The 27,634-nt window shown below is 41.4% G+C and overlaps 2 protein-coding genes across 3 annotated transcripts in view; one reads left to right on the top strand and one right to left on the bottom strand.

The window, feature by feature from the left end:
- The window catches only part of cnksr1 (connector enhancer of kinase suppressor of Ras 1), a 29,274-nt gene extending 10,788 nt beyond the window's left edge, over positions 1–18,486 (top strand). Inside the window, exons 5-21 of one of the 2 annotated variants that reach the window (XM_061063726.1) lie at positions 2,414–2,455; positions 3,319–3,438; positions 6,399–6,458; positions 9,168–9,236; positions 9,439–9,564; positions 10,546–10,664; positions 12,939–13,084; positions 13,992–14,149; positions 14,249–14,282; positions 14,861–15,036; positions 15,160–15,233; positions 15,631–15,702; positions 16,109–16,173; positions 16,383–16,444; positions 16,568–16,658; positions 16,927–17,108; positions 17,584–18,486. In XM_061063726.1, the coding sequence (XP_060919709.1) occupies positions 2,414–2,455; positions 3,319–3,438; positions 6,399–6,458; positions 9,168–9,236; positions 9,439–9,564; positions 10,546–10,664; positions 12,939–13,084; positions 13,992–14,149; positions 14,249–14,282; positions 14,861–15,036; positions 15,160–15,233; positions 15,631–15,702; positions 16,109–16,173; positions 16,383–16,444; positions 16,568–16,658; positions 16,927–17,108; positions 17,584–18,024 (2,037 nt within the window). In that variant the 3' untranslated portion in view covers positions 18,025–18,486. Of the gene's footprint in view, positions 1–2,413; positions 2,456–3,318; positions 3,439–6,398; positions 6,459–9,167; positions 9,237–9,438; positions 9,565–10,545; positions 10,665–12,938; positions 13,085–13,991; positions 14,162–14,248; positions 14,283–14,860; positions 15,037–15,159; positions 15,234–15,630; positions 15,703–16,108; positions 16,174–16,382; positions 16,445–16,567; positions 16,659–16,926; positions 17,109–17,583 lie in introns of both variants that reach the window. The other variant, XM_061063725.1, reaches the window with a different exon arrangement.
- Positions 18,487–21,958: 3,472 nt separating this feature from the next.
- cldn23l (claudin 23-like) lies at positions 21,959–27,564 on the bottom strand. The gene is made up of 3 exons (XM_061062652.1): positions 27,203–27,564; positions 24,596–24,648; positions 21,959–24,420 (listed from the first exon to the last, which is right to left on the bottom strand). The coding sequence occupies exon 3, from the start codon at positions 24,183–24,185 to the stop codon at positions 23,463–23,465; it is 723 nt and encodes a 240-aa protein (XP_060918635.1). The 5' UTR covers positions 24,186–24,420; positions 24,596–24,648; positions 27,203–27,564; the 3' UTR covers positions 21,959–23,462.
- Between the last annotated feature and the right edge of the window lie 70 nt (positions 27,565–27,634).

Genomic DNA, 27,634 nt, shown 5'->3' with positions numbered 1-27,634 from the left:
GTTTTGAAAGCGACATGTTTTTGGTAAATGTCCTATTTTAGCGAGAAATCAATAGAAGGGCAAGGAAGTGGAGCGTGAACATGCTGGAGGCTGTTTGGGGACTGAACACGTCTGTCCTACTAGTCCTCTCCTCTTCTCCTGTTGCCCCTTTGCTGCTCATGTGTCTTTGCCTCAGCAAGGAAACACTGCAACCTCTTGAAATAAGTATCACATGATGCTCTCGTATCTATGAATGTGTGCACATTTCACTGAGACTTTAACAGTAATTTGGAATGTGGCAACATATTTTCTGAATGAGCAATTTGATATTTTAGATTTTTAGCAGATTGACTTACAGTATGTCTGACAGTGATTATGTAGAACTGTTTGTCTGTGTCCTGCTGTGCTCTGTTTTCACCTCTACGCCCCCCCCCTTATTGTCAGTTTCAGGGCAGAAGTGACCCAGTGTAGCCCACCGCACATCTCGCTTCCTGTTCTAGTAGAGTCAAAAAGACATGTAGGGCGAGTGGTTTTGTTGTGGGAAAGTCCCCAGAGATGTGGCTTAAAATACAACAGAAAAAGCGCACGTGTGGATTTTGTTGTATTTCTACCGTATGTCTCGAAAGCTAACGGTGAGAAACTGGAAAGGAAAGGTGTTACCAATGAGGCAGAGGCAGAAGTGATGGTGTGTGGGAGGAAGTGGCAACAGTAACACTTATACCTCAGCTTACATTTAAACTTTTGCTAGCAGAGCAGACTTTAAACATACATCTGGGTAGGCCTTTATAGAGTTTCTGTCTATGGTTTAAATCATTGGTCAACATTTTTAACACTTGAACTAGCTTTATCGTGCAGTTTACCTGGCAGTAAGATAATTCATCTGTCAGGTTTTGCTTGGGTTTTTCAGTCAAAACAAAGTCTGACCTTAACAACTATTTGATCATTTAGCTTAATGCAGTGATACATAAAATGTGCAGTGTCCCCCAGGCTCTATTGTAAACCCCTTTGGTGCCATTTTCCACTTTTCATTTATGACTAAATGACTCAGCTAAAGCCTATTTTGTGTGCTAACTAGCAAATGTTAGCATACGTTCTCACTTAGCCTAGCTAAGATGCTGTACAGTAATGTTAGCGTTGACATAGTAGGGGGGCGTCGGATAGCCTAGCGGTTCTTTTGTGCGCTCAATGTACAGAGGCTATAGTCCTCATCGCCGCAGCCGTGGGTTCATCCCCCACTCTCTACTCCACACGTTTCCTGTCTCTCTTCAGCTGTCCTATCTGTTAAAGGCAAACAACAAACAATTCTAGCATTGTCAAAGCAGGCCAGATATGCTAATGTTGGTATTTAGTTTATACAGTCAGTGTGACTCAGTTTCCTTTTGTATTATCATGAGATACAAACATTTCTAAGCGGCTAAAAAAAAACTTTTTATCTAGTTTTAGATAACCCAGGTATGTTTTTGGTGATGTTAGCAGATAGCTTTGAGGCAAGTTACTTCTTCAGTGCATCTTTATTTTTAAAGCCAAGCTACTTGTTGATGCTCTCTTTTTAAGAGAGAGTATTCTTTTTTTGTTCATGCTGTGACTGACGCCCTTACAAGCTAGCAAACCAACACATATCCTTAGTCATGCTAACATACAAGACTATCATGGACATGCATGAGTACTTGGCTTACATAAGTAGGGATCAAGATAAAGATCTGAACATGTTTGGACTTTTAACATGCAGTGTTGAGTGGTTTGTTGTGGTGCTCTCTCCAAGTATCCCCACTGAAAACACCTGAGGGGAATAGAAAGCAACACTCACAACAAACACCAGGCTAGCAGACACGCTGAACTGACCGGCAGTCATGACAGTAACTCCCAACCCTCTCCCAGTCACACCCCTCCCTGCGCAGCCGTGTGTCACAGCCTTTAATTAGCACAGACGTCCACTGTGTTCTCTGTTTATCCATTGCCACATTTCACAGGGATTAGTGTCTTCTTACAGTCCATTATGTAAGGTGTCACATTAGCAGGCGATGCAAGTTAGCTTAATAGGCAGTAATGGTAGTTGGCATGCATCTATTTGATCACTAATCGCGGTATAAACAACTACCCTCTGCACTTTTTCCTCCTCTGTAGTCTGTATTAATAACTTCATAGCACAAGTGTTATTTTAAATATTACTATAGTCTTTGCAGGAGCGCTGATATGGTTAAAAGCCAATGAAATAGAAGAAATAACGAGCCTAACAGGTCTGATAGGATTCCCTCTGACTCTGGATTACTTTGGACTTTCACTTCCTGCCTCATGCTGTGAAGAGGAACTAGGACATGAGTTTGGTGTCAGATTGTCCCATTTCCACAAATCCATATGTGCTCCACATAGTCTGCCGTGGTGTCATTTTCTCTTGTGCTGTGACTCACATGATGTTATTTCATCCGATCCGCAGGATAACTCCGTCTTTGATAAGGAAAAGGACATCATCTCTGTGGTAAGTGTACCTATCACTTTTAATTACCTTACACGGACTGCCTGCTGCTTTTAAGATTGATTTGAAGGTTTTACTTCTTACTTTTAAAGCACTTCATGGTCCGGCCCTAGAATACATATCTGAACTATCCCCATTACCAGCTAGTACGCAGCCTGAGATCCTCCTCATTTTCCCACCTCAAACTTAAAAACCCAGAGCTTGGGCTCCTCAGCTGTTGAACGACCTGCCTGAGGATCTCAGACTAGATAGATCAGTATCTTCTTTAAAATAACCTTTACAGACTTGCTAAGGCCGCCTGTTTTATCCTTGATGTTTAATTTATTTTACTCTCTCCTTTAGCCAATAATTGTCTTAGTGTTTCCTATTTTATTCTCTTTGTCTTCTTGTTTAATTGCTACATTGTTGTGTCTATTTTCTTGGTTTTATTTATCATTTTTTATGTATTTTACTATAGGGATTTTTACGTTCTCTAAAGCAGTGGTTCTCAACTTGTCTATAGCCTCAGGACCCAAAACCAATCAGATTTATTTAATAAACATTTCTGCAGTAGATGCTTCAAAACAAGTAACGGAGGCAGGAAACTAAACAAAACAAACATGTTTAAAAAGCTCTTCACAAGCTTTTTCCCAGGAACAAATTCTCGACCCACTGAAAACGGCTCCACGACCCACTTTTGGGTCCAGACCCACCAGTTGAGAAACACTGCTCTAAAGCACTTTGTAACGTTGATTTTGATAGGTGCTATTTACTTTATGATTATTTGTATATTCCGTCCATTTGACTATCTTTAAGTGTTTTCATTTTGTTCTGAAAACGTAATGAGATATTCTCAGGAGTAAACGTTGTTTTGTTTCATCCTGCAGTGCCGTCAGATGGTGGCAGTTTGTGATGAGATCCTGAACTCCAGCTCCGACTCCTTTCTTACCCACACTGCTCAGCTGGAGAGTGTCGACCTGGTGCCTGTGGCGCCTGGAGATCAGCTGGTAAAGACTTCTTACTCTTCATCACTCTGACTTTTTGTATTGTTAAATGTAGAACAAAGAAAACACCCAATGTTTAAATGTCTAAGGAGATGTGAGAAGTACATTTTATTTGTAAAGCCATTTTCACAGACTAAATTCTCGAAGTGCTTTACATCAACTAAATGCAATAATCTGAAATAAAACATTAACAACAACACGGGTTGCTCACTGAGCCCATTATAAAAAATTCTGGGCTTGACCAACTCCAAATTCAAACAGAATCCAGATTGACTGACTCTTCCCTCTGTCATACTTGTTAAACTGTTTTACGCTCTTTTTCTAAACTCTTAGCTCTCCTCTGTCTTTATCTTTCTGGTCCCCTCTTTCAGTTTTCTATTTGAGATTCTGTTCATCTCATCTGTGCAGCATCTCATTACCACCATCATTTTTAATACCCCCTCCCTCTCCCTGCTGTTTAATTGCTTTACCAGATCCATAACAAAAATCTCTCAATTATTTCTATCTTATTATTTTCTCTCTGCCTTTTTCAGTTTTTGATTTCCTGCCGTCTTCATAGCCCGGAGCTTTCCGTCCTTCTTTGTCTCCGCTCGTCTCTTCTTTCATCGAACGAAAGGTTCGCTCTTTACCACCTTTTATAATAATTCCCTCTATCCCTCATTGTTAGTAATAAACTTCTGCTTTCCTGCCTCTTCTCTTAACGCCTCAGCCTTCAGCACAACTTCAGCACAATTATCCCTCTCTTCTTTTTCTCTTATCTTCTCCATCTAGTGTCCTTTAGTTTGTTTTGTAACGAGCCCTTGTCCAATACATGTGTCCTCTTTCCTTCTCTTGTGTGCTCACTCAATGAGGTAAAAATCTCTTATGTGAGGAGACAATGGTAATCCCATTTCTATCTTCTTGTTTTTCGCTCCACTAAACCAACTCTGGTTCTGCAGACAGACATTATACTCTGGTTGTTTTATGTGTCTCTGGGTGTCTGGGTGGATTTTAGCAAAGCTGGTAATCTTTCACCGTGTTTCTGCAGTCAAACAGGGTCATTTTACAAATGTGCTTAGCGACTAGCAACAAACCCTGATTATCCTCGTCTGACAGAGAGGAATTGATTGGTGCGCATCACAGATAACGAGGTCTGCCCCCTCTGAATGATTGAAAATAATGGGAGCCAAAGACAGAAAGAACGCAAAGTGAAAGGCAGGAAGAGTTTTTTCATTATTCGTCACTGAATGCACCGAATGTACAAAGTCGGTCATTCATAAAGAAAATATGGATCTACAAGTGAAAGCTCGTCATTTCCTCTTTCCTTTCCATCAAATGTAAATGTATTCTAGTCACAGAGGAGAAGCGGGACGGAGGGAGTGGACGTCCATGATTCATTTAAAAAAGAAGTATATGCAGTGTTGGGAAATGACAAACAAATTGTGACTCAGCTGATTTTGTCATTCATCCCTGGTAGATGTCTTCGTCCTGTCACAGTAAATGACGGTGTGTGTGTGTGTGTGTGTGTGTGTGTGTGTGTGTGTGTGTGTGTGTGTGTGTGTGTGTGTGTGTGTGTGTGTGTGTGTATTTTGATGAACGCTGAAAAACCTTTTGTTTCGACGTTAGAGAAAATAACAGAGTACTTTACAGAGGTCAAGAGTAAATCTACTAAGTCATTCTACAATTCCCTTAGCAGACGGGTTTTATCCAAAGCGACTAATCAGAGACTAAGTACAACACAAACGAGGATCTAGGGAGGAGGAAAAGGACGTAAGTAAGAGCAAACGATCAGCTTCAATTCCGATCAGGTGCTGACAGGCAGCGCACAACATCGACGAGTTCTTGAGAGTTCTAATCAGCATCAAAACCGTCTAAATATCGTCATCGTCATTATCAAACAAAACTATCATCACCATCATCAATGTCATTAATTGTGTTGGAAGTTTTAATGAAAGAGCTGGGTCTTTAGCTTTTTCTTAAAAGTGCAAAGGGTGCAGATCGAATGCCATTTGGTAGTTGGTTCCACAAATGAATATGCATGGATGTGTGTTTTAATAATGTACTGTATTAGTCAAATATTCCAATTTTAACCACTTAACTCCACCTATCTGCCTACAGCTACAGTATAGATTGTTATTAACTGTTTATTAGATGTTAATACAGATAGAGCAAAGTGCACTAATTTCCATTTAGTTTGCGTTGCTTAAAGCATCACATTTTTGTTGGACATCCACCTGACATGTAAAACCACTCATACATCTGTCAAATATTGCATTTTTTAATTAATTTTTTTTTAATAGGGACAATGCAATTTAACATAATTTCAATACAAAGCATGAAACTGATGTTCTGCATAAAGAGTATATAGCTAATTGCTATTGTGCCTTTGTGTAAACAAACAGATTAAAATGTACAACATTCGGTTACATAAAACCCCCTAACACGATATGAGGATACATTAAAACACATGTACAACAATACAAATGCTATAAACCAGTTTAACATAAAGTTTTAAGATCCAGCTCTGGCTTGCTTTGAGCCAGCATTTCACCTGTTTTGTAAAAGATTTTAAGTCCGGGATTAATTTTATTTCAGGTGGTAATGTGTTCCAGAGTTTGCAGCCTTTGATGGAGAATGCTGATTGACCAATCTTAATATTAAGATGTTGAAATTTATACATATATCTATATTACTGATTATGTAATCTTGGCTTCCTGGTCTGTGATATGTTATCTCTCCCCGTTATCATTTAAATCAATCAAGGCCGGCTGATGGGTGATCAAAGGCAGAGGCATAGATATATCAAGAGACAGACATCCATATCTGTGTAACATCCAACAGTGATGACAGGAGCAAGACGGGCCGATGTTTCGGAGTCCATTAGTGTGAATCATCTTAATGATGTGCAGAGCTGCTCTGCAGGTTTATCACTGAGAAATGTATAAAACATCTTTTTTGTTTCTCTCTCGCTCTCTTTCTGGTAGGGAATCGAGATAACGTCGACGGGCTCCAGTAATCACTACGTGACTGGAACTGCAGCTGAGGTTAGACTCTTTCACTTCCAATCCACACACATACACACACACACACACACACACACACACACACACACACACACACACACACACACTTAACCATCGCTGCCACCTCAGTGCTCTTAACTGATCTCCCAGAAGAGAGCAGCGTGACTCAGACCTCAGCTCCTCTTGAACCAGAGAACAAATAGGTTAACTCCAGCTCCAGAGAAGGGTCTAAAGCTTCCCACAGTTTTTTATTTCCTAATCGCTTCTGTCCGGCTGTTAAAGCTACAGATAAACTGTGACTCTTTGGCTCACGTCTGTCACATATTTCTGCAGCAGATATTTACCCTTTTTTTTTTTTTTTTTTTACACTTCTCCTATTGAAAGGTCTGATCAGTGAACCACAGATAACGCTTGTCCTCTTGGTGGTCTCTGCCCACAGTAGAATGATCAGAATGTATATTATAAGCCGTGAAGACCAGTGAACGTTGATCGTAACTCCTACAAACTACATCAGCTCCGTTCCATGTTTGTGACCATGAAACTTGATTTTGTGGCTGTTCCCAATATCAGAACATATCTACTTTCATGCTTTGAATTCTTCTTTGCACATTTTCAAGTATCAAAAATGAATTTGTATTCAGTTATTATGAAAGCACGAGCTGTTTACTAGGCAGAAAAAATTACCTTGAAAATGTTTTCATGGCACTCTATTTTTAGCCGCTGTTATCTTTCTTTGATTCACTTCTTTCATACTGAAACCAATCTGAGTCCTTGTGCTGCTGATACTTTGTCTCATAAACACTGTATTGACTCGAGGCCTCTAACTACAACCTGTACATGAACAACTAAACCTTTTGTGTATCATGGCTGACATAGTCTATGTATGTTTCTTAGTATTAAAGGAAGAATGTGTGACATTTTACACATAAATAAATACAGCAGAAATCAAGTAAATGACTCTCTGAGTCCTGCTGGCTGTGTTGTTGTTGTCGGAGCTGTGTTTACATCATGTTTACATGGACGGGACCGCCTTCTGTATAAATCTGTTTTAATCAAGGACTAGAGAAAAGAAGGATAGCATACTCACTGCTTATTTAAATGTCACATAAGCGTTTTTAGGTCTTGGTCATTCCATGTCATTTTATATGCAATGTGAAGCTACAAGCTTACTAGAGTGTGCTATCATTATCATGCTAACAACACAATGCAGGACACAGGCAATTGCAGCTTGAGCCAACCACAGTCTTGTCCACCGCTTGCGCTTAATGTTGCTTAATTACGATGTGTTCCAATTTATAACTCCGTCGTGTGAACACGCTAGGAGAGAGGGGTTGGAGGTGTGTATCAGGTGGAGAGCGGAGGCTTCAGAATGGCGGAGATGTCGCCAACAAGCGGTTTGTTTTAGTTTCATTCTGGTGCTCAAGGGCGACATCTACTGGATCAAAAAGTCGCACGTTCTTCCTTTAATCTTCATGTACCGTTTTTATAGTTATACCAATAAAGGTATTTATCTTTAAATTTTGGATTCCTCACACGAATGTAGTTAAAAGGGCTTTTTAAAATAAGAAGTGGATCATATCCAAAGTTTGTTGTCTGTTGGTTTGTCAGCTTTGGCTCCTCTCGGAAATAGAAACATCCAACGGAGAGCATGAAAAACTAAAGATCACTTAAAACATGAAGCGTATGATCTGAACTGTAGAGCGATGGAGGGATGGTTGAGTGTTTATAAGCCAGAGGAAGACGAGGGCTTGTAAACTGAGAGTGAGGGTATAGCTCTCCTGAGGACTAAAAGACGGAGATGTTATTTTTCCGTGATGTCAACAACAAAGTACCCTCGACTCCCCTGCTGCTGTTACATCGCTGCAGCTCACTGCTAAAGGGAGACTTGACCAAAAACACACACACACACTCACACACACACAGTGCAGCCTGTGTGTTACTGTGCACGCTATCTGTACTGCTCCACACAGAGAATCAAATCAACCTACTTCCTGTAGTGTGTCCATAAACTATTTTTTTCATTTCAATCGACGTCTTTAGGATTTTCTCAGGAATTCTTTAATAAAAGATCGACTCCCGTCCGATTCAGCCAAACTGAGGAAGCTATTCCTCCGCCATTTCTGTGCAGTACTTTGAAGAAGTTGGGGCACCGGTGGCCTAGTGGTTGGTTTACGTGCCTCATCCAAAGAGACTACAGCCCGGGTTCGAACCCGACCTGCAGCTCCTTTGTCGCATGTCATTATATGCTTTGCTTAGTAGTGTCCTTACAAGGTAGAAGTAAGAAAAATCATATTAAGATCATAATTCATGTTCAACAGCTTCCTAACTTACTATCAATCAGCTGTCATTAGGAGGGCAAACTCTTAGTTAATGGCCTGTTAGCTATAGACTATGTTCATGTAGAATAAGGTACTAATAGGTGCTCAATAATGACTTATAAGCAGCCAGTATGCTACTAATTAGCATGCTAATAAGCAACTAGTTATTGATGAATGTTGTGACTTTAATTAAAGGGTCTCTGACATCCTCAAAACAGGTTAAAAAAAGTAGATATAATACCTGAAGAAACCCCTTATTACCTTCTCCTTCACTACAAGTCACAGCCGGAACGAGCAGAATTTATTCCTAAAAATGATCAACACATTTCCAAAATGAAGACTGAATTAAATGTGTTTTGGTTTCATTTATTGTGTCTTCATTTGTCGCATCATTTCTATCTTCTTTTTGCAGCCTTCAGCCGATATTTTTGTGAAGATCTTGGCTGGTGATGAAGTGATTCAAGTCAACGATCAGATAGTGGTGAGAGTGACGTTAATTATACATTATGTGTGTTCAAGAGCCGATACGTATATGTGTTGCACTGTATATGAGTGGTGATGCAGAATGAAGTGTAACCTCTCCACATCTCCGAGGTAACCGAGACAAAGCTCCTCACTTTGACTGTCTGAGTGTCTGTCACTGTAAGGTTCACACTGGAGGTAATGATGTGGGTCTGTATCAGGTGGGCTGGAGCAGAGCTAACCTGGTCAAGAAGCTGAAGGAGAATCCCAGCGGGGTCACTCTGGTCCTGAAGAAGATACCTGGATCAGTGAGACACAGAGACCCCGTCCTGCGCTCCCCCCAACAGGTCAGGGATCCTTAAAGTCTTTAACTGGCCAATCAGTCAACTCTACACATCTATCATGAATATCTTTCAAATACTGAAGATCCCAACGGCAAAAACACGTACAATAAAAAAAAAACGTGAAGATGGCCTTGCATGCAAGAAGATGAAATTGTCCCCTCGAGAAAGATTCTGCTCACTTCAGATGTGCTATTTTGTCCTGGGAATAGCATCCTTCCTGTTTCTTTTTTTACTCTAAATTTGCCTGAAATGCAAAGTTCAATACAATTTGAATCATTTGTGAGTCCATTTGAAAGTCAAAGTCAACTGCATCATTGCTGTACGCAGACAATTTAGATTTTCTACCGATCAGTCTCAGTTTTTGATGATTTCATCCCAGATTCCCTCAAATGTTGGATTGTTTAAACGGTTCATATCAGCTGATCCCGTGCGTTCCCTCCTCATGAGATTCCATTTTTTCCATTTCTGTTTAACATTGCTCGGGATCTTTCCCTAAAACACACACACACACACACACACACACACACACACACACACACACACACACACACACTCACACATCCTTATTAGTCTCCATAGCGACCGTCCTCAAACCACACACTGAAGTAAACTCTGTGTCTGAGACAAGCTCGCACACTCTGTGCATTTCACACCCCTGTGTGACCCTCACCATGTTCGTATCTGATGTAGCTGCCGCCTCAGGGTAAGGAAGCTCACATAAGATGATTTGAATCAGCTGAGTGCATCGGCTCCTTGTTGCCGTCACTTGATGTACTGCTTTTAGAGAGTCTCACAGACAGTGTGTGTCAGTGTTTGTGTTGTTGTCTCATGTCCTGATACAGACGGAGACCCCGAGAGAGGGCTGCCATGACAGTCTGCAACATATCCTCCTCTGCTAACCCCTCATTAAGAACACACACTCAGAGTGTATTGTGCACGCTCACATGTTTGTATTTCTGAGGATTTTTTTTTTTTCCTTTTCAGAAAGAAGAAGTAGAAGAAGAAGAGGAGACAGAGGAGAGGTCAGAGGGGGAAGAGGAGGATAACCCAAGGCACTCCATATTTGAGAGGGTAGCAGCGTCTGTCCGGTCCCTGTCTTTTAGGTAAGAGTGTTAATTAGCTTTCCCGCTAACAATGTGCTCTGCCTTCAGTGAGTGTGGCTGTATTATGTAATTGTAGTACAATGCTGGAAACGTGCATGTTTTTTACATTACTTTTAAAATATTTGTTTTAATTGGTCAGGTAAGATCAATTTCTTTGTAATTTTAAACACCAACAGTTATAAGATCCAGTTTTCCAGGGGCGTGTCCGGAGGGGGGGCCAGAGGGGCGGCATGGGGCCACCCTTGAAATCTGATTGCTCAAAAAAACCCTCCAAAAATTCAAAACTGTGATTGGCTATTTTCTTTATCAAAGGTGACTATTCTGACTTTTTTTTTGTTTTGCAAATGGCTGCTGTTAGTTTATTTTTCTTTTCTTTGTATTTTACGTCATAATTAAAACCACAAGCGATGATGAAGGGACTTCTGTCGGGGTGTGTTGCCCAGATAGAGGCTAAGTAACGGGCTGCGCAGATTGAGGCCCCTAAATAAATACTTTGCACACCTCTTTCATGAAACAGGTGCAAAGGGAAGTAAAGCACACTGTCTTGCATGCAATGCACTAACTGGCCATTTTTCAGGACCAAAACATTGCCATGCATTTTTGTATTTAAGACTGTGCAGGAGTTTGCATGCATTTCTTAAATACTTTAAATCATCAATTTGAACTGACGTCTTCTTTTTGTGTCTGAATGAATCAAGCTAAGTTGATATATACATTTCAAATATCTTGTGTTATCTTGTAGCTATGATTGCTGAAGTTAGAGAGGGTAAATAGAGGGTATTTATTTGTGTGTGCACATCACACATCAGGCCACCCCTGCTGAAGTCGGTGCCCCCGGTGGGCCACCCCACTCAAAAAAAGTCTGGACACGCCCCTGCAGTTTACAGTGATGTCAATTACCCACCCATCGATACTTCATATCCGTTTTGCCCTCTCGTAAACTACAAAACTAAACAAAAGGGTTTAGTTCAAGCTCTGGGTAGAAAGCCCAAGCTGCAGTTAAGTTATTGCTTCACAAGTCATTTTTAATAAATTCCTACTCTCGTGTACTGCACCTTGGGATGATTATATACAGGGCTCGTTTGATAGGCCTAAAGGATACAAACAAAAGCTTTTAGTGAGAAACATTGAGCGCAGTCGAGACTGAAAACACCACAGGGAACCTTTTAAATGGAAAACACCATCCACGAGCTGAATAAGCAGAATGAAAAAGTGGTACACGTTTCCTTTGAAGAGTATCTTGTTGCCCTATTATGGACTCTCTTCTCAAATATAATCTGTGTCTAATGTGAAAAGTAAGCAGTTTAATTTCCTAAAAAAGAAATAAAATAGCTGACTGTAGCTGACCTGTGGGAACTTGCAACATTTAGAAGCAAAATAACTCTGATCCCAGAGCAGGCTCGGCTACATTTTGTTTGTTCTTATACACTTTTTACAAAACTGCTGAGGATTCACCAGATAGAGCTGAACCGCCTATGAACTCCTTTTGATCTCTTTAATTTGCTAGGACCTGGTTAGGTTTGCGATGAGGTCACACTGCATATGCCATAGATTCCTTATCTATCACGCCCACGGTTCACGGCTGACTGGAAACGGGAGAAAAAAGGAGGAAAAAAGGAGTCGGAAGATGGATAGTTGAAGGAGTTTAGGGGAGAGATGAAGAAAGACACAAACAAGGTGAAGAAAAAAAAGAAAAGAAGGCTGTAAAAAAGAGTGATGGAGGGGCAAGGGGAGCCGGTGAGAGCTGATGGAGAGCAGGCGGGCTCAGACAAATGGAGGGAGTAGGCGGGGATGGTGCATTAAAGTTCTAAATTATCCTGTCACAACCTGATACACTTACTTCAGAGTAAGTGGAAAAACAAGTCTAAACTTTTGACTTCTGTCTAATAGAGTCATATTTCACCTCTTTAAAAGCCAAATCCTTGTTTATACCTTTTATACTCACCATGGTTTTTCATGCTGTCAAAGACATCGTCATTGTGGTTGTTAAAGGGACTCTTTCTGACATCTTTTTGCACATTGATTTTTGTGCTGAATTTAAAGCACTTGAATGCACCATGAAGAGATTTCTGTTGGGGCCATTTGCTTTTATTGGATAGGACAGCTGAAGAGAGAAAGGAAATGTTTGGAGGAGAGAGTTGGGGATGACATGCAGGACTGTAGCCTCTGTACGGGGGGGGGGGGGGGGGGCATGGGACTTTTCCCGCTAGGCAATAGGGCGCCCGGGCAGATTATTTTTAATCCGTTTTATTTTGTGTTGTTTCTCCACTACAGGAGAGCTGTTCACGGGCCAGACGGAGCCCAGCAGCCTATGGGACAGGAGGAATCCGAGTTGCCCACTGACGAGGAGCAAGAGAGGAGTCTGACTCCCACTTCATATCAAAAGCAGCAGGGGGGGCTGTCACCGCTGTCAGCCTCAGGTAAGAACAAAGGAGGATACTCCGGCTTTGGGCCAGATATTCACTCCATTCATTAAATATGAACTAGTATTCATAAACAGTTTGTTCTTGCTGTCAAAGCAGGACATGAGCTGTAACTAAATGTTTTGGAAAAATTGATTTTTTTTGTTAAAGGGATGTAGGACAATAACTACCGAGTTTACCGGAATAAATATTAACATTGATTAGGAAACAAAAGAAGAAAATTCAGTATGCACAGTCTTCAGGGAATAATAGACCAGTACGTGAGCTAAACACTGAAGCTTCAGTGCGACACGACAACACGTGTATACATCGACTCTAGAGAAGAGAGGGCGGAGGGGGACAGCTCTCTCTAGTGTTTTGAATTTGGAGTACAGTACCCATTTTAAACACTAGGGGTCAATGTTACATACTGCTCCTTTAAATTTTCTAAATAAATGACGATCGATCAAATGCTCTGAGAAGCAGATTTTATTTACTGAATCAATCTTCCTGTAGGTCATGTAGTCGAGGGAGCTCCTTTGTTTTAGCTTTAATCTTTTCTTCATTATTAGTTTGAACTATAGTTTAGGAAAACATGTTCATTATTTAACTAAAAGGGTTTAAAACGGAGACTTTATGTAAACGAGATGATACAACGACCTCAAAATGTTGTCTCAAAGGTTCAGCAGGTCGATGCTGGCAGTGCATGTATTAGCACTTGTGTTGATGCCGTTACAGTGTCGCCTGGATACAGTGATGTCGATTGAACAAAAGAGTATTAAATGCCACTCTCTGCTGACACGGACTCAAAAATGAGCTTTTATTGTGTTTTGAAGAGTGACAGATTTGATCGTCACTTGGGCAGTTTCACTCAGGCTCACTGCTGGGTTCATGAAGAATAACTACATTATTAACGTTTTCTCAGGGAGAGACTTTGTCAGCTCGGAAAGATTGAGGCTCTCTCCGAGCCCGAGACGAGACCGGTCGCCATTACCCAGAAGTCCGTCGCCCTTGGCATTCAGAAGTCCCTCTCCTCAGGGAGTCAACGAGGAAAGAGCGAGTGTCAGTTCCTGCCCTGAGATGGTGGGACACACGGTGAGGAGAGGAAGACAGACATGCAGACATTACATCGTTTTCCCACATTTTAAACTCTCACTAACTTGACTGGTTTTATATTTTCAGGGGAATAAAGACACAAAGAAGTCTTCTACTAAAGGTAAATGTTAAGTACCAAAATCAAAAGGCACAGTCGAGTGTCAGACTGTTTTAGCCTTAAAGGCTTTATATGTGATTTTTTGACCCAGCAGATGTCGCTCTTGAGCACCAGCATGAAACCAAAACAACTCGCGCTGCATTGTTGTGTTAGCATGCTAATGCTAGCGATCTTTATTACGCTCGTATCTTCACACTGCATGTAAATTTACCTGAAATGAGCGTGATCTAGAAACACAGTTAAGCAGTGAGTACAGTATGTTATTCTTCTTTTCTCTAGTCCCTCAATTAAACAACTTTTATACACGAGGGGAGGAGTCAGCCGGCCGTCCGGGCGATGTAAACAAACTGAACATAGGACTCTGAAAACTCTGAAAACATCACAGACAGTGGGACTCGGGTGTTACACCCATTGTAGACAGTCATGACTCACAGAGTTATTTTCAGAGGATATACTTGATTTATATATTTAAGTGTGAAAAATCGCATATAAAGCCTTTAAGATTAGCATTAACCCTTTAAAAAGTCTTTAAACATCCCTACTTCATCCCTTCCTTTCATCATTGTTTGTTTCTCTCCCAGGCATGACAACGGCTCTGAGTCGGCGGCGCGTGTCCTGCCGTGAGCTGGGTAAACCTGACTGCGACGGCTGGCTGTGGAAGAAGAGAAAGGAGAGCGGCGTGTTCATCACCCAGAAGTGGCAGCGCTTCTGGTTCATCCTGACGGGGCCTTCACTCTACTGGTACACGAGCCAACAGGTGGGAATAACAACAACAATGGAAACTGCTTCATCTCTACACATCCATATGGAAGACTTAGTACTCTAAAAAAACAACCAGCTTGAAGATGATTTCAGTGTATGTTTATGGTTTTCCCTGCAGGACGAGAAGGCCGAGGGTTTCGTCAACATATCGAGTTTTGACATCGAGAGCGCTGGAGAGCACAAGAGAAAAAAGTAAGGATCAGTTCCATGATACGTAATATAAAAAAAAGTCTTCATGTAGGAGTTTGTGAGGATGTGTAGTTTGTAGATTTGATGAGATGATTAAACAGTTAGATACTCTTTAAGTACTTATTTGAGTAGTTTGAAACAGGAGCGTTATTGTCCCCGTGCACAGAGGACAGTCTGTCACAGCTTTATGCAACATGTGTGACGCAGGAAAATGTGCAAAATAAAAAGCCTTATTCAGAGTGTTGTTAATCGACTGTTTTGGATTGAGCGCATGTCGTATGTTTTGAATAAGTGGACTCATATCTGATGACAAATAGAGTGTCTGTATGACTTTTTAATGACTTTTTGATGATCTTCACGTGGCCTAAACCCCCCCCCCCCCCTCCCCTCCCCCCTCAAGTGTGTTTCAAATGTGCCACCGGAGATTTCACAACTTCGTCTTCGCTGCCGATAACCTCGGGGACATGACCAAGTGAGTACAATCAATTTTAAGCCACGGACTCGTTCAGCTTGTCTTGTCTGCTTTTTCTTTCTTTTCTCTCATAACCTTTAAAAAAAGATCAGCCAAGGTTGTTCAGTAATTCAAATGTTTTCACTCTCAGTCACCAGTTCTGAAAAAAAGTACACTGGTAGACTACATGTATCAGCTATCATTCTTTTTTTTTTTTTGTTGCAAACTGAACGCATCAAAGGTGTTAAAATCCTGCTCTGACAGGTGTTGGTCTTCATCGCCCCCTGCTGGTGGCTTCTCAGAAAGACGTTTTTGAGGCTGTGGCGTCACATTTACAGAAGTGTTGAGCTGTTAAAGCCGCATCCAAACCAGTTCTGAATCAAAACAGCTTTTAAACCGTGTTGTCATGTTCATTTGTTTACTTCAGGTGGATTAACAAGCTGATATCGGCCATAAAGAATCATAAGCACAAAGGCCCTGAGAGTGAAGAAGGTGGGGAAATATTCTTCTCATGTTGTTTAACTTGTATTTAAACTACCAAATCATTTGATGCACTTACAGACTCAGTCACTGGAATCCAAAATGTCTTTGATGCACATATTGTACTTGCTCTGAGGTTTCCTGCTGCACCGACATAATGAGAAAGAAATGCACAGTGATTTAAATATCAACAACTTAACAGCCTGTTTATCTGCGTGCAGAATGTTACAGTGAGACTGAATCAGAGAGCGAGGGATCTCCTTCAACCCGCAGAAGAAACAAGGTCAGTGCAGCTATAGGCTCAAACATGCATACACACACACACACACACACACACACACACACACACACACACACACACACACATCTTCTGGGTGCCATGTCAATATCTCGTTTTGTGCCTCAGAAAGTGCAGTCCAACACTCTGCCTCGACCCAAAGGGAAGATCAACAAGGTGCCATTATCGAGTCCGTCAACAGGGGGCAGCAAAGGAACAGGTATGTACCGTCTCAACTCCATTCTGGCTTTTTCTTTGCAGCTTTCTTGTAATGAAAATTGTCTTTAAAGTCCCTCTGACTGATGTTTGAATAATTTATGAGATAATAAGTCAACTTAAAAACTGACATGTTGATTCCTTGGCTTTACCCTGTGTTTATTTACATCCAAATAAACTCAATAGATGTCAGAACGGCCAAACCTCATCTTAACATCGCTCTCGTTTTCTGCCCCTCCATCTTTACCTTTCTCTGACTCTGCTCCCCTCAGGAGGACCGGTGGACGAGATGGGTATGATGCTGAACAACATAAAGGAGGGAGGAGTGACTCTGATCGGCAGCGAGCAGCCGTTCACGCACGACCACTTCAGGAAGTCGTTCATACGACGCAACAAGAACCCCGTCATCAACGAGAAAGCGCACACGCTCAGGGCCCTGCAGAGCACGCTGAAGGTGAGCACAACAGGGAATCGTGTCCTCGAGTTACCCAAACAAAAGCCTTTCAAAATGACTATTGGGAAAAAGGACAGATTATAAGACATTCTAACTGCGAAAGGGGCCTGGCATTTTCAAAAAGCGTTCACATTCAACATCTCCTGCATCAGCTTGACTCATCTAATTTCCCTCATCTGAAACATCTGAAGTTGAAATATTTCCCTTTTTTAGTTTGCAGACTGTATTTACCACTAACTCCTTTATATTCTCTCTGTATCAGGGTTATGTCTCATGAGTTAGTGCAAACGAGTAAATGTTCTCTGTTCATGTCTGAAACAGCCAAACCTCTGTGTGACTTTTTAATTTGATTTGAGTTCATGACAATAAATCAACAAATAACTCTCAAAAAGAAAGGTTCTGAGAGATAAATTCAAAACGTTTCATGTTTGATTGTCTCTCCATCACTTAAACCTTTTTTTTTTTTGCTCTACAGGCCAAAGAGGCGGAGCTTCTGCAGATCAACAAGCTCCTGGAGGAGTCCAGCCTGACGCCTTCAAAGTACCGTCAGTGGAAGGAGAGCAACGAGGAACTAATCCGGGAAATCGAGAGAGTTGCCGCACTCAAGGCCGCCAAAGAAGAAGACGGCGGGGCAGCGCAGGACACACCTGCCGAGGAGGTTGCCTCGGAAACCGTCGCCACGGAAACAGCCGCCACAGAGGCCGAGGGCGCATACAGACTGAGCCTCAGCGACGGGGAGCAGTTGGTGGACGCGGAACCCGCCGATGTCTTTTTGGAGATCCCTCAGGGCTCCCCGAGTCCCGAGGGAAGTCCGGTGTTAGAACTCTCCCTGGGATCTCTGCAGGAGTCAATAAATAAACAGCTGAGCGAGATGGCGGAGAGCGGAGAGGCTACGGAAAACTACTTTTACATTTGAGAACTCCCCCCCCGACTCTCCTCTGGCACACGCTGTCACATCACAGTTTCTTTGTCGAATCAGACAAATGAAAGACGTTCATCAGGTTTGCACGGTGACATAGGTGCATCCACCTGAAAGGATCAGCCGAACACAACATTCAAAAAATCTGCACTTTAATCAAGTTTGTGGGTTCAATGCATCAGATTTGGACTTAGATTTCAAACAGCAAAAAAAAAAAAAAAAGTGTACAATACAGAAAAGAACAAATTGCCAAGTGTCATTCTTACTTTAGTATGTATTTATAAATTCTAAGACTGTTCTTCTGATAATAAAATAGAGGACTTTTTAGAGAATTTGTAATATAAGTCCTGCCTCTTTTAATGTGACATGTAAATACAGTTTTACAATAAATACTGTGTGTATTTGTTTATTGACACGACCTTAATAAAGGTTTAATTTTTAAATATTTTGCACATGAAATATGCCTTAAAATCACCGATCCATCTCCTTTTTCTTTCGTTTTGTTTTGTTATTTCCTGAGCCTTTCACACCTCGTGGTGAACACTTTACCTCCCCTCATATATGAACACAGACCACAGAGAGAAGCTGCATGACAGTTGTGGTTCTTTTTTTATTGCCTGAGTCTGCTATGAATGCAAAAAAAAAGAAAAAAGTAAAAACTCTTCAAGTACTGAGATGTCAGAGGTGGCCTTGCTCCTTTCAATTGAAAGGAAAGTAAGTGGGAAACGACTGCAGAACGTTTTATCCACCAATATGCTTTTATGTAGTTTTGGGTTCCTGCTCATAATATGTGTTATAAAATGATTTTCTTTGCGTTTGTGTCTCTCTCCATCGTGCATGAATCACAGCTCTTTCTTTGAATTCTTCTCTCTCTGCTCGATCTGTTGGTGAACTGAAGGTTTTCTTCATTCAATGGAAATCGTTTCTTTACAGTCTGCTCGCTCTTTTTTTTCCCCTACCTATCACCGGGGGAAGTTTGCTGCTTTCAGAACGATCTTCAAATAACATTGACCTAGAAAATGGTTAACTCATGTTCAGATTCAGTCAGTTCAAAAATGCTTCAACAGCTCGAGTTACACAACACATAAATTATAGAGCTATAGAGGGAACAGGAAGGAGACATCCATTGTGACTCCATCCACTGGTTCATTCAATTCAAATGACTTTATTTATCCGTTAGGAACTTCATTTGTGTAAAAGAGCATCAGTACGCATACAGCTAGACACAAAAACAACAGCAGAAACACACACATACAAGTGGCTCTGTTAAAAGCATGATAAATAGGTCATAAATAAATGTTACGAGCGGTTAAATGAGTGGACTTAAAAATAAATAAGAAATAGGTAATTTGTTCATGAGCCTGATGGATGTGAGAGCAAAGCTTGACGTGGCTCGATTAGTCCGGAAAGTGAGAGATCTGTATCTGTGGCCTGAGGGGAGACGATTGTAGAGATGGCAGAGTGAGTGTGTGCTGTCTGAGGCTATGTGTCGTCAAATAAGTGTTATTGAAATACTTGAGGTCAGTGTTTTTGCCGTCATGATAGGAAGGAGGTCTGGAACAAAGACTGGTCTGGTAAAGTCCAATCCAAAGAAACAGCCTAATGGACCTTTTTTCTTTTTTTTCCCGCAAAAAAAGGGTTTTACTGTAATAGAAATGAAGTGTTGTGTAAAAGTAGAGACGACTAGAAAACAACATCATGTAACCGAAAGCTTGGCCGTTCAAAAAGAAATCCCTAACACTATGTATATTCGAGGTAAATTCAGCACAGTATACAAGGAGGTTTTAAAGGACAAAATAAGGTACACAGATTTAATACGTACAGTATATGTACACCTATGTGCATCTGCATACACCCACCTGCACACATGTTTATTAAGAAAAAGGGACGTGCACGTACCACAGCAACAACACTACAGCCAAAACAATCTTGATGATACATTATGAATGATCAAGTAAAGACAGTCTCTTAACATATATATATATTTTTTAAAGTACTCCATGTTTGTGAACCTTCTGTTACACATCTTATCTTCTCCATCATAATAAAGTTCAGAACATTTTTGAGACCCTGCACAGTGAGGAGGAGGAGGAGGAGGAGGAGGAGGAGGAGTGGGGGATTTTGGGAGAAGTTTCAGGGTCCCTCAGAATGAAACACTATAAACATTCATTTGTCCATTAATATTCTGAAGAACATGGAGGATGTGCCAGGGGGCCGTGCAATATGTCACTGCTGTAGGAAGGTGTTTTTATGTGGAATTGTTACATGTTTTGTATGATCTCTATTTATGTAACTACTTTATAAGTCTCTTGCAGGACAGAGTCCAAGACACATTTCCCTTTGAGGACAATAAATTATATCTCATCTTATCTTATTTCCAGAGCAGCAGAAATCTGGCGTCTTGCCTGGCGTCCAAACATTTTTCTGATCTCGTTTTAAATTCCACTTACTGCTTTTAATTGTCCTCTTTTGTCTTTATCAGCCCGTGGTGTTAGCGACTCATGTTCATACCAAATTGACAACACTGAACTCCAGGTCTCCCTTTGTATGTCATATTATTAAATTAGTCACTCTTTGAAAGACGTCAGAACTGTTCATTCAGTTATTCTACTAATTACCCCCCCCCCCCCCCCCTTCCCCTTCCCCTCCCCCTCCCATCCAAATGACGCACGTGTGGATGCCTGTTGGCGTTTGCTGCTTGTGTGATTTAGAGGGTTATGTGGAACAACTTAGTTTCCAGAAGTTAAGACAAGTGCCCAGTCTATGAAGTGAAATACAATAACACATATAGGCTGCAATAAATTAGTATTACAGAGCGCGTGCCTGGAAATGAGGCAGAGTAAACATGCAAGCACAGAGGATGCTACCCTGTTGGAGGCTGTATACTGTAAATGGAGTTTAAAAGAGAAGATTGAGGATGACGGTGAGGAAGAGGAAGAAGACTGTCCTAACGAGCTGCGTCATACTGTACGTTAAAGCCTCGCTCTGTGACGTGCTGTGTTGTTATCCAGTGAGTGTTATCACTGTGGGCCCCACGAGGCGTTTCACTCATGGCTTCCTGAATATTAAGACTTAATTTGGAAAGAGAAGAGGGCCGATATTCTTCTTCTTTCCAAATTCCGAATCCAGGCTACTCAATTTCTGTCCAGATATCTTGAATACTTTGGTTAAATGTATGGAAGCCCATTTCCGCCAGTTAAAAAATAAAAATGAAAATAATAAAGTCATAATAATGAGATAAAAAGTCGGAATTATGAGATAATTTGTTGATAATTTGTAAATCTACAGATTCTTTCTGTGTCAATTTGGATTGTGATTTTTTTGTGATTGTTTTGAAATTGCATGTGCATTTGATCTCTTAAAAGTAAAATAAAGGCCTACAATTTAACTAAGCATGTATTGCACATTTAAAAATTAGTCCAACACTGGGGTAGCTGAGTGGTGAGTGATGTACACAGGTTATAGTCGTCCAAGCAGGCGGTCCCCGGGTTTGAATCTGACCTGTAGTTCACTTCCTGCCCGTCATTCCCCACACTCTCTCTCCTCCTTGATAACAGATTCTGTCGACTGCCCTGTCTCTAAAATAAAGAAATTAAAAGCCTAAAAATAAACCTTAGAAAAATTAGTCGGGGGCGCTAGTGGTGCAGTGGTTGGTGCGCGCGCCCCATGTATGGATGCTGTGGTCCTCCAGGCGGGCAACCCAGGTTCAAGTCCAACCTGTGGCTCCTTTCCCACATGTTGATCCCCAATCTTTCTCTCTCTAATTTACGACTCTGTCCACTGTCCTATCTCCCCCCAAGCCCCCCCAAAAAATGAGTCCAACAATTCAACAAGTGAGAAATGGCCACAGTATGTCAAGATAAAACCTAGAACTATCTGCTTCTACGTTTAGTGTTGCAAAAACTGTAAAAACAAAGATCAGGAAACAGTGTTATATTGAAATGTTTAATCAAAAGACGGATGCATCACCAGGTATGAACACAATAGAACAAGCGTACACCAATGAATCATCTGCAAAGAACAAACAACACCCTGTTGAACATCCTCCTACTTTCCTCTTCACACTGACAGTTTGTGTCACTGAGTAAGTCATATCACGTTCACAAAATGAGCACGTCTCAGTTTACGTATCATACAAAGATTTACCCTGACGAGCAGTTGGCAAAGATCTGACCTCAGTCTGACTCCTTCATTGTCCAAAGTGACCTCAGAGTTCAATCAGAGTGCAAATTTTTCAGGAAAAAAAAAACAAGATTTCTGTTTCCATTTATAAAAAAAAAATATCTGAAAGACTGTTTTCATCACTTTTTAATATTAACAAGTAAAGTTAAACCTAAAATTAGGTTAAATCCACTTTGGACGTTGGTGTTTAATAACAGCATATAAACAAGTTTTTTCCCAAGGTTATTTTTTACTTTAAGCTCTAACTTTATTTAAGCTACAGCTCTCTAAATTTATCACAAATATTTACGTCACAGTTTTCTTCGGACACAAAAAAACTAGGGCTGTCAGCATTAACAAATAAATCCCAATTAATCAAGGTCTGAAATTAAGGCATTCTTTTTTTTTTTTTTTTTTTTTTAATTAATCACATTCTATTTTGTGCCTTTAGGGGCACCATAGCCTCCGCAGTGTCTCCCTCTAGTCAGAGTGATGGAAAAGAACGACACTGCTGCGTCCTTGAATGTCTCATTTCACTTTAAAAAACTCTGACAGCTCAACTGACGAGTCCAAAGTCCAAAACATTTGACTTTGTTACCGTCCCTTTGAGATGTTTTTTTCATTTAGTTTTTGATCCATAACGAGTAACTTTTTCCCTTCGCTTGAGTTAATGTCATCACGTTAAATCTACAAGAAGGACCTTGCTTTATTTCAAAATAAAAGCGGGGTTGATTTCAAACAGCAAGTAAAGTACACTCAGCTTAAGACGTTAAACATTTTTCAAAATAAAAGCCTAAAAATGATAATTTTATCATTAAATGTAAAATAATTGAATTCCAAACATGTGATTAATTCAGATTAAATACTGAAATTAAGAGATTAAAATAAAAAAAAATGTAATTGCTTGACAGCCCTTAATGAAAAACATACTGTGTTGCTTGCTAACAGTACATATGCATGGCTACAATATGAAAGGCAGCACAAAGAGACTTACGACATGTCGCAGTTAAAGGCAGCAGGAACTTGAGCTCTTTTCAACATTGATTATTTCAGTGAATCAGTGACAATCTTTGATTCTTTTTTTGTTGTATTTTACATGTTAGTTTGTGTCTTCATCAAGAGCCAACAACATCCATCATGTTCCATTAATCTTTCAGTGACGATGTGTAGCAGTTCACAGTCATTAATGAATTACTTCACTTCATTAGCTGGCAGATTGATTAGCTGTTAAATTTGAAGTATATGTCCCCGTGTTGTCTGAAAGTCTTTGTATTCTAACAGCTGACTTCGTAAACATTCATGTCTGGCTTGTTGCTGAGCTCTGGAAATGATTGACAGGCAGGACAGGCGGGCAGCTCGGGGCAGGAGGGGCAGGTCGGACACTTTGGCCGTTTGAAGCTGAGCAGCAGAGCGCTGCCTCCCAGCACCTGTGAACATGAACCCAGCCATCCAAAGTAGAGCGACCCCGCTGGGTGCAGGCTGAGTTGGGGGAACTTGGTCCCTTGACTGCTCATCCCCAGCATCCCGAGGTTGTGCGTGTACACCCCGAGAGCAGTCAGGCTCAGCAGCCCTGCGGTCACAACCAAGAGTCCGCCCGTCGCAGCGACACCCCTCAGAGGTAGATCCGTCCAACAGCGGACCCCGATGCACGCCAGGACAATGCCGGTGCCGCACAGGAACAGCGAGGTCAGGATCAGACCTTGGGCGAGGCGGACCCTGGAGTCTCTCTGATACGGACCTGCAGCGGGCCAGCACTGCTTCAGCTCCGAGTGCTCCACCTGCAGGCACGTCTCCCAGAGTCCGTCAGAGCGGAGCAAGAGCAGCGAGTCCGTTGACCCTTGACCTTTCACGCTCGACCGGAGCAGTGACCCCGGCCCGGTCATATTCAGACGCGCCTGCCCCTCTCTCCACTGAGGGGTGATGGCGGCGGTGAAGACGAGGACCAGTCCCAGCGGGGAAAAGACGATCCCCGTCACCATGGAGCCCGGAGTGTGCATTCTCAGAGAGAGAGAGAGCTGCAACCCCAGATTTTCTTTATAAAAAAAAACTTTCCTCTGCCTGTGTTTAGAGATAGAACATACCAGCTCCACGATTCCTGTCCTCAGATCGCTTTCCACTGTAAATATTTCCAAAACAGAGATGACGATTGCTGCGGCTCCTCCACACGGGGACGCAGCTTCTTATTAGCACTTGTTGGTATCGGGGGTCTCCTCAGAACAGCAACAATCTATTCTGAAAGGATAAGTCAACACGGTCATGTAAGTATGTATTCAAGTCCCAAATGTCTCCTCTGCCCATAAAGAAAAACATGTGGGATATTTATTACAATAAAAAGAATCCTCATAAAAAAAATCAAAGAAAGTAAGAACATTAAACGACCCAAATGAATAAAAAAAAAGAAGTTTACCTCTTTGAAAGACAATCTCCTCCTCGCTAGCTGCAGACTCCTCATTCTGACTCCTTGGATGAAAGAGAAATATTAATTCAGAGAGAGTGCGGTGTTGTGCACATATGATGAAGGAAATGATGCAGAGAGAGAGAGAGAGAGAGAGAGAGGTGTGAGGCTCCAGCAGACGGAGAAAGCAGAAGGAGGTTTTGCCTTCACGGCTTCCAGCGCTGGACAGGAAAAAGACGGAGTGGTCGATGTCTGTCTCTGTTGCTAGGATACCACAACTTGGCCAGTCTCAGCGTGACAGCGTGTGTGTGTGGTTTTATTTATAACAAGACATAGTTAGGCTGTATGGATAGGAGTCTAACTAGGTCTTGTGTGTTGAAATGTTAGTGTGTGTGTGTGTGTGTGTGTGTGTGTCTGAGTGTTTACAGAAGTATGTGTGTGTTGTTGTCGTCTTGACGATTGATGGCCGGTGATGACCTTGGAAGAATTCAGTGTGGCTAGTAATTATGTCGGGGGCCAGTGTCTGAATGCAGAGTGAGTCCATCGACGATGTCGCAGCCTGGAGGACGAAAGAAAGAAAATGTCCTTTGGGACGCAGACGAGACGACTTAAGGACTCACTTAGTGTGACTCATGCAGACAAACACACACACACACACACACACACACACACACTCACAAGTAGCCCAAATCAGTGTGATCTCTGTCACATAAACACCCACGGGGTCAACTTCTTTAAAGCTACAATACATCACTTTTCCACCTTAAAATAATAGGTGATAGGGGCGCCAGTGGCTTAGAGGTTAGTGCACATCCATGTACAGAGGCTGTAGTCCTCCAAGCGGGCACCCCGGGTTCGAATCTAACCTGTGGTCCTGGCCAGTGTGACCGCGGGCCGTGCCGGCCAGTGTGGAACTGGACGTCAAAACTTGTTGTGGTTTAGGACAGTACAGTTGCACTCAGAGACCCTCAGTGGTTCACTAAACTGAAATCTTCCTTACTGTTGCTTCAATGAACAAAAACAACACCCTGGCTTTATTGTGAGACCAGCAATAATCTTTTTGAGTTTCCTTTTATTTCTTTAACTGAATTTAAACCTTACTTAAGCCTTGTAAATTGCCTGCAGTAGATAAAAATGAGGGCTGTCAGCATGAAAGCTTCAGAAAAAAAAAATGCATTAGTTTTTTTTTTTTTAATCGCCTTGATCATGTGCTGTTTGTCCCTTCAGGCACACTGTAGCTAAGCCACCGCACTGACAGCGGAATCTCCCTGTAGGCTCAGTGAAGAAAAATCTTAAAATGGTACAAAAATCCAAAATAAAAGCATCAGAAAAACTTTTTTAAAAAATGCAAAATAATGATATTTGATAAATGTGATGTATTGCGATTAATTATTGAATTCCAGCGTTGGATCACATTTAGGAAATGCAATCTTTTGATGGCACTAATTAAAACAAAATTTTAATAAGATTTCAAAATAAAGCTATCATAATGAATGTTTCCACAATATGATTAAAGTGATAGACATATCCCACGTTAGTACATCTATGGCTCTTCATGGTCAAACCTTTAATCCTTTAAAAATGATTAGTAGGTGTTATTTAAATAGCTGCATTTTTCCACATATATTTTTTTTAATTTTTTGGCAACTCAAGTCACTTCTTTGTAGAGGTTTATAAATTATAAAACAATGACATATACTTATAAAAAAAAACACAAAAAAAACCTAAAGCACTGGACTTGAATTGATGCCAGATATCACCCTGTGTTTGTTTCGGTGCACCAAGGAGAGGATATTTAACCTTAAATCTGACCTACAATCAAGCTAGTTTATTGGACCCATTATCAATGTGGAGATAATTCACTTGAGCAAATGTCACTGCAGGGTTGATGACATTTACCGTGATTCACCGTCAGTGATCAGTCTCAAGAACAGACATGCTGGAAAAGTATTCAACCAAAACCCACGTCAGAAAACTCCGGAATAGACGGTAATTAAAGAAGGATTAACCATCAGGATTAACGTCTGTTTGATGAAGTGAGCCTAGTAAGTGGAAGGGTTTTTGTCACAGACACATACCTGACATTAACATTTCACATGTCTTGAAGTGTTAGTCAAACATTGTGATGGGAAACATCCCAGTATTTCCTGTTCTGCTACTGAGAATATTTTTGACGTTGTTAACGTGAGGGGGAAAGAGAGACGAGACATCAAACGCTTCTCTTCCCTCCTGGGGGAAATGAAACGGGACGGTTTCCTCGTTCCCCCCGCGTTATCACTCGGCACGATTTGACATCTTAAACTCGATTTTGTTTCATTTTTAATGCACAAATTAGACATGCAATTTGCAGATCGCTGAACCAGATGTCGCGCTCGCTTAACCACAAAATCTCTGCTGCTGCAAAGCTTTCAAAGCACTGACTTCAGATGGTTTGTTTTGATCCAGAGATGACACCAGAAATGATATCCAAAACATCTGCAGAAAACAAAACACTTAAGGAGGCTGGTCATGGTTTGGGAATAATGAACATGCTGTAATCTATAAATAATCTTTCTTCTCACACAGGCAAATATAACGCTGAAATGTAAACACACACACACAGTCCATGTCCCCACTTACCATTCAGGAGGGGTCGTGCTGTTTATCTCACTGCAGATCGCTGGCTGCTGCCTCCCTCGCTCGCTCTCATCTGAACCGACAAACATGTTTCTCTCTCTCTCGGCAGCAGATGGTGCAACCACCTCTTCATTACTCTCCCTCTCGTTCCCCTCTTGTGAAGTGTTGCTTCAGCCGCTTCACCGCCACCTGTCTCCGCTGGCTGGCTTTCTCTGTCTTCATGTCTCTTGTTTGTCCTTGTGTTGCCTGTCTCTTTGTCTCTGTCTGCTCTGCCTTGCTGCACTTCTATATGTGTGCGTGTGTGTGTCTCTCTCTCTGAATGATGTCTGTGTTATATCTAGGGCAGAGTGCCTCCCTGCTTTTTTCCTCCCGTCAGTGGCACCAAATAGGGAATCACAGTTCACATCTCCTTATGCTAACACATAATCAAGCCTG

This window comes from Labrus mixtus, chromosome 18, assembly GCF_963584025.1.
Source record: "Labrus mixtus chromosome 18, fLabMix1.1, whole genome shotgun sequence".
Lineage (NCBI taxonomy): Eukaryota > Metazoa > Chordata > Actinopteri > Labriformes > Labridae > Labrus > Labrus mixtus.
Note: the sequence above shows the minus strand (reverse complement) of the source record. Positions and strands in the feature narration are given on the sequence as shown.

What these genes read in the sequence shown, in the direction of transcription:
- cldn23l (XM_061062652.1), bottom strand. Translation starts at nt 24,185, where the DNA reads ATGCACACTCCGGGCTCCATGGTGACGGGGATCGTCTTTTCCCCGCTG.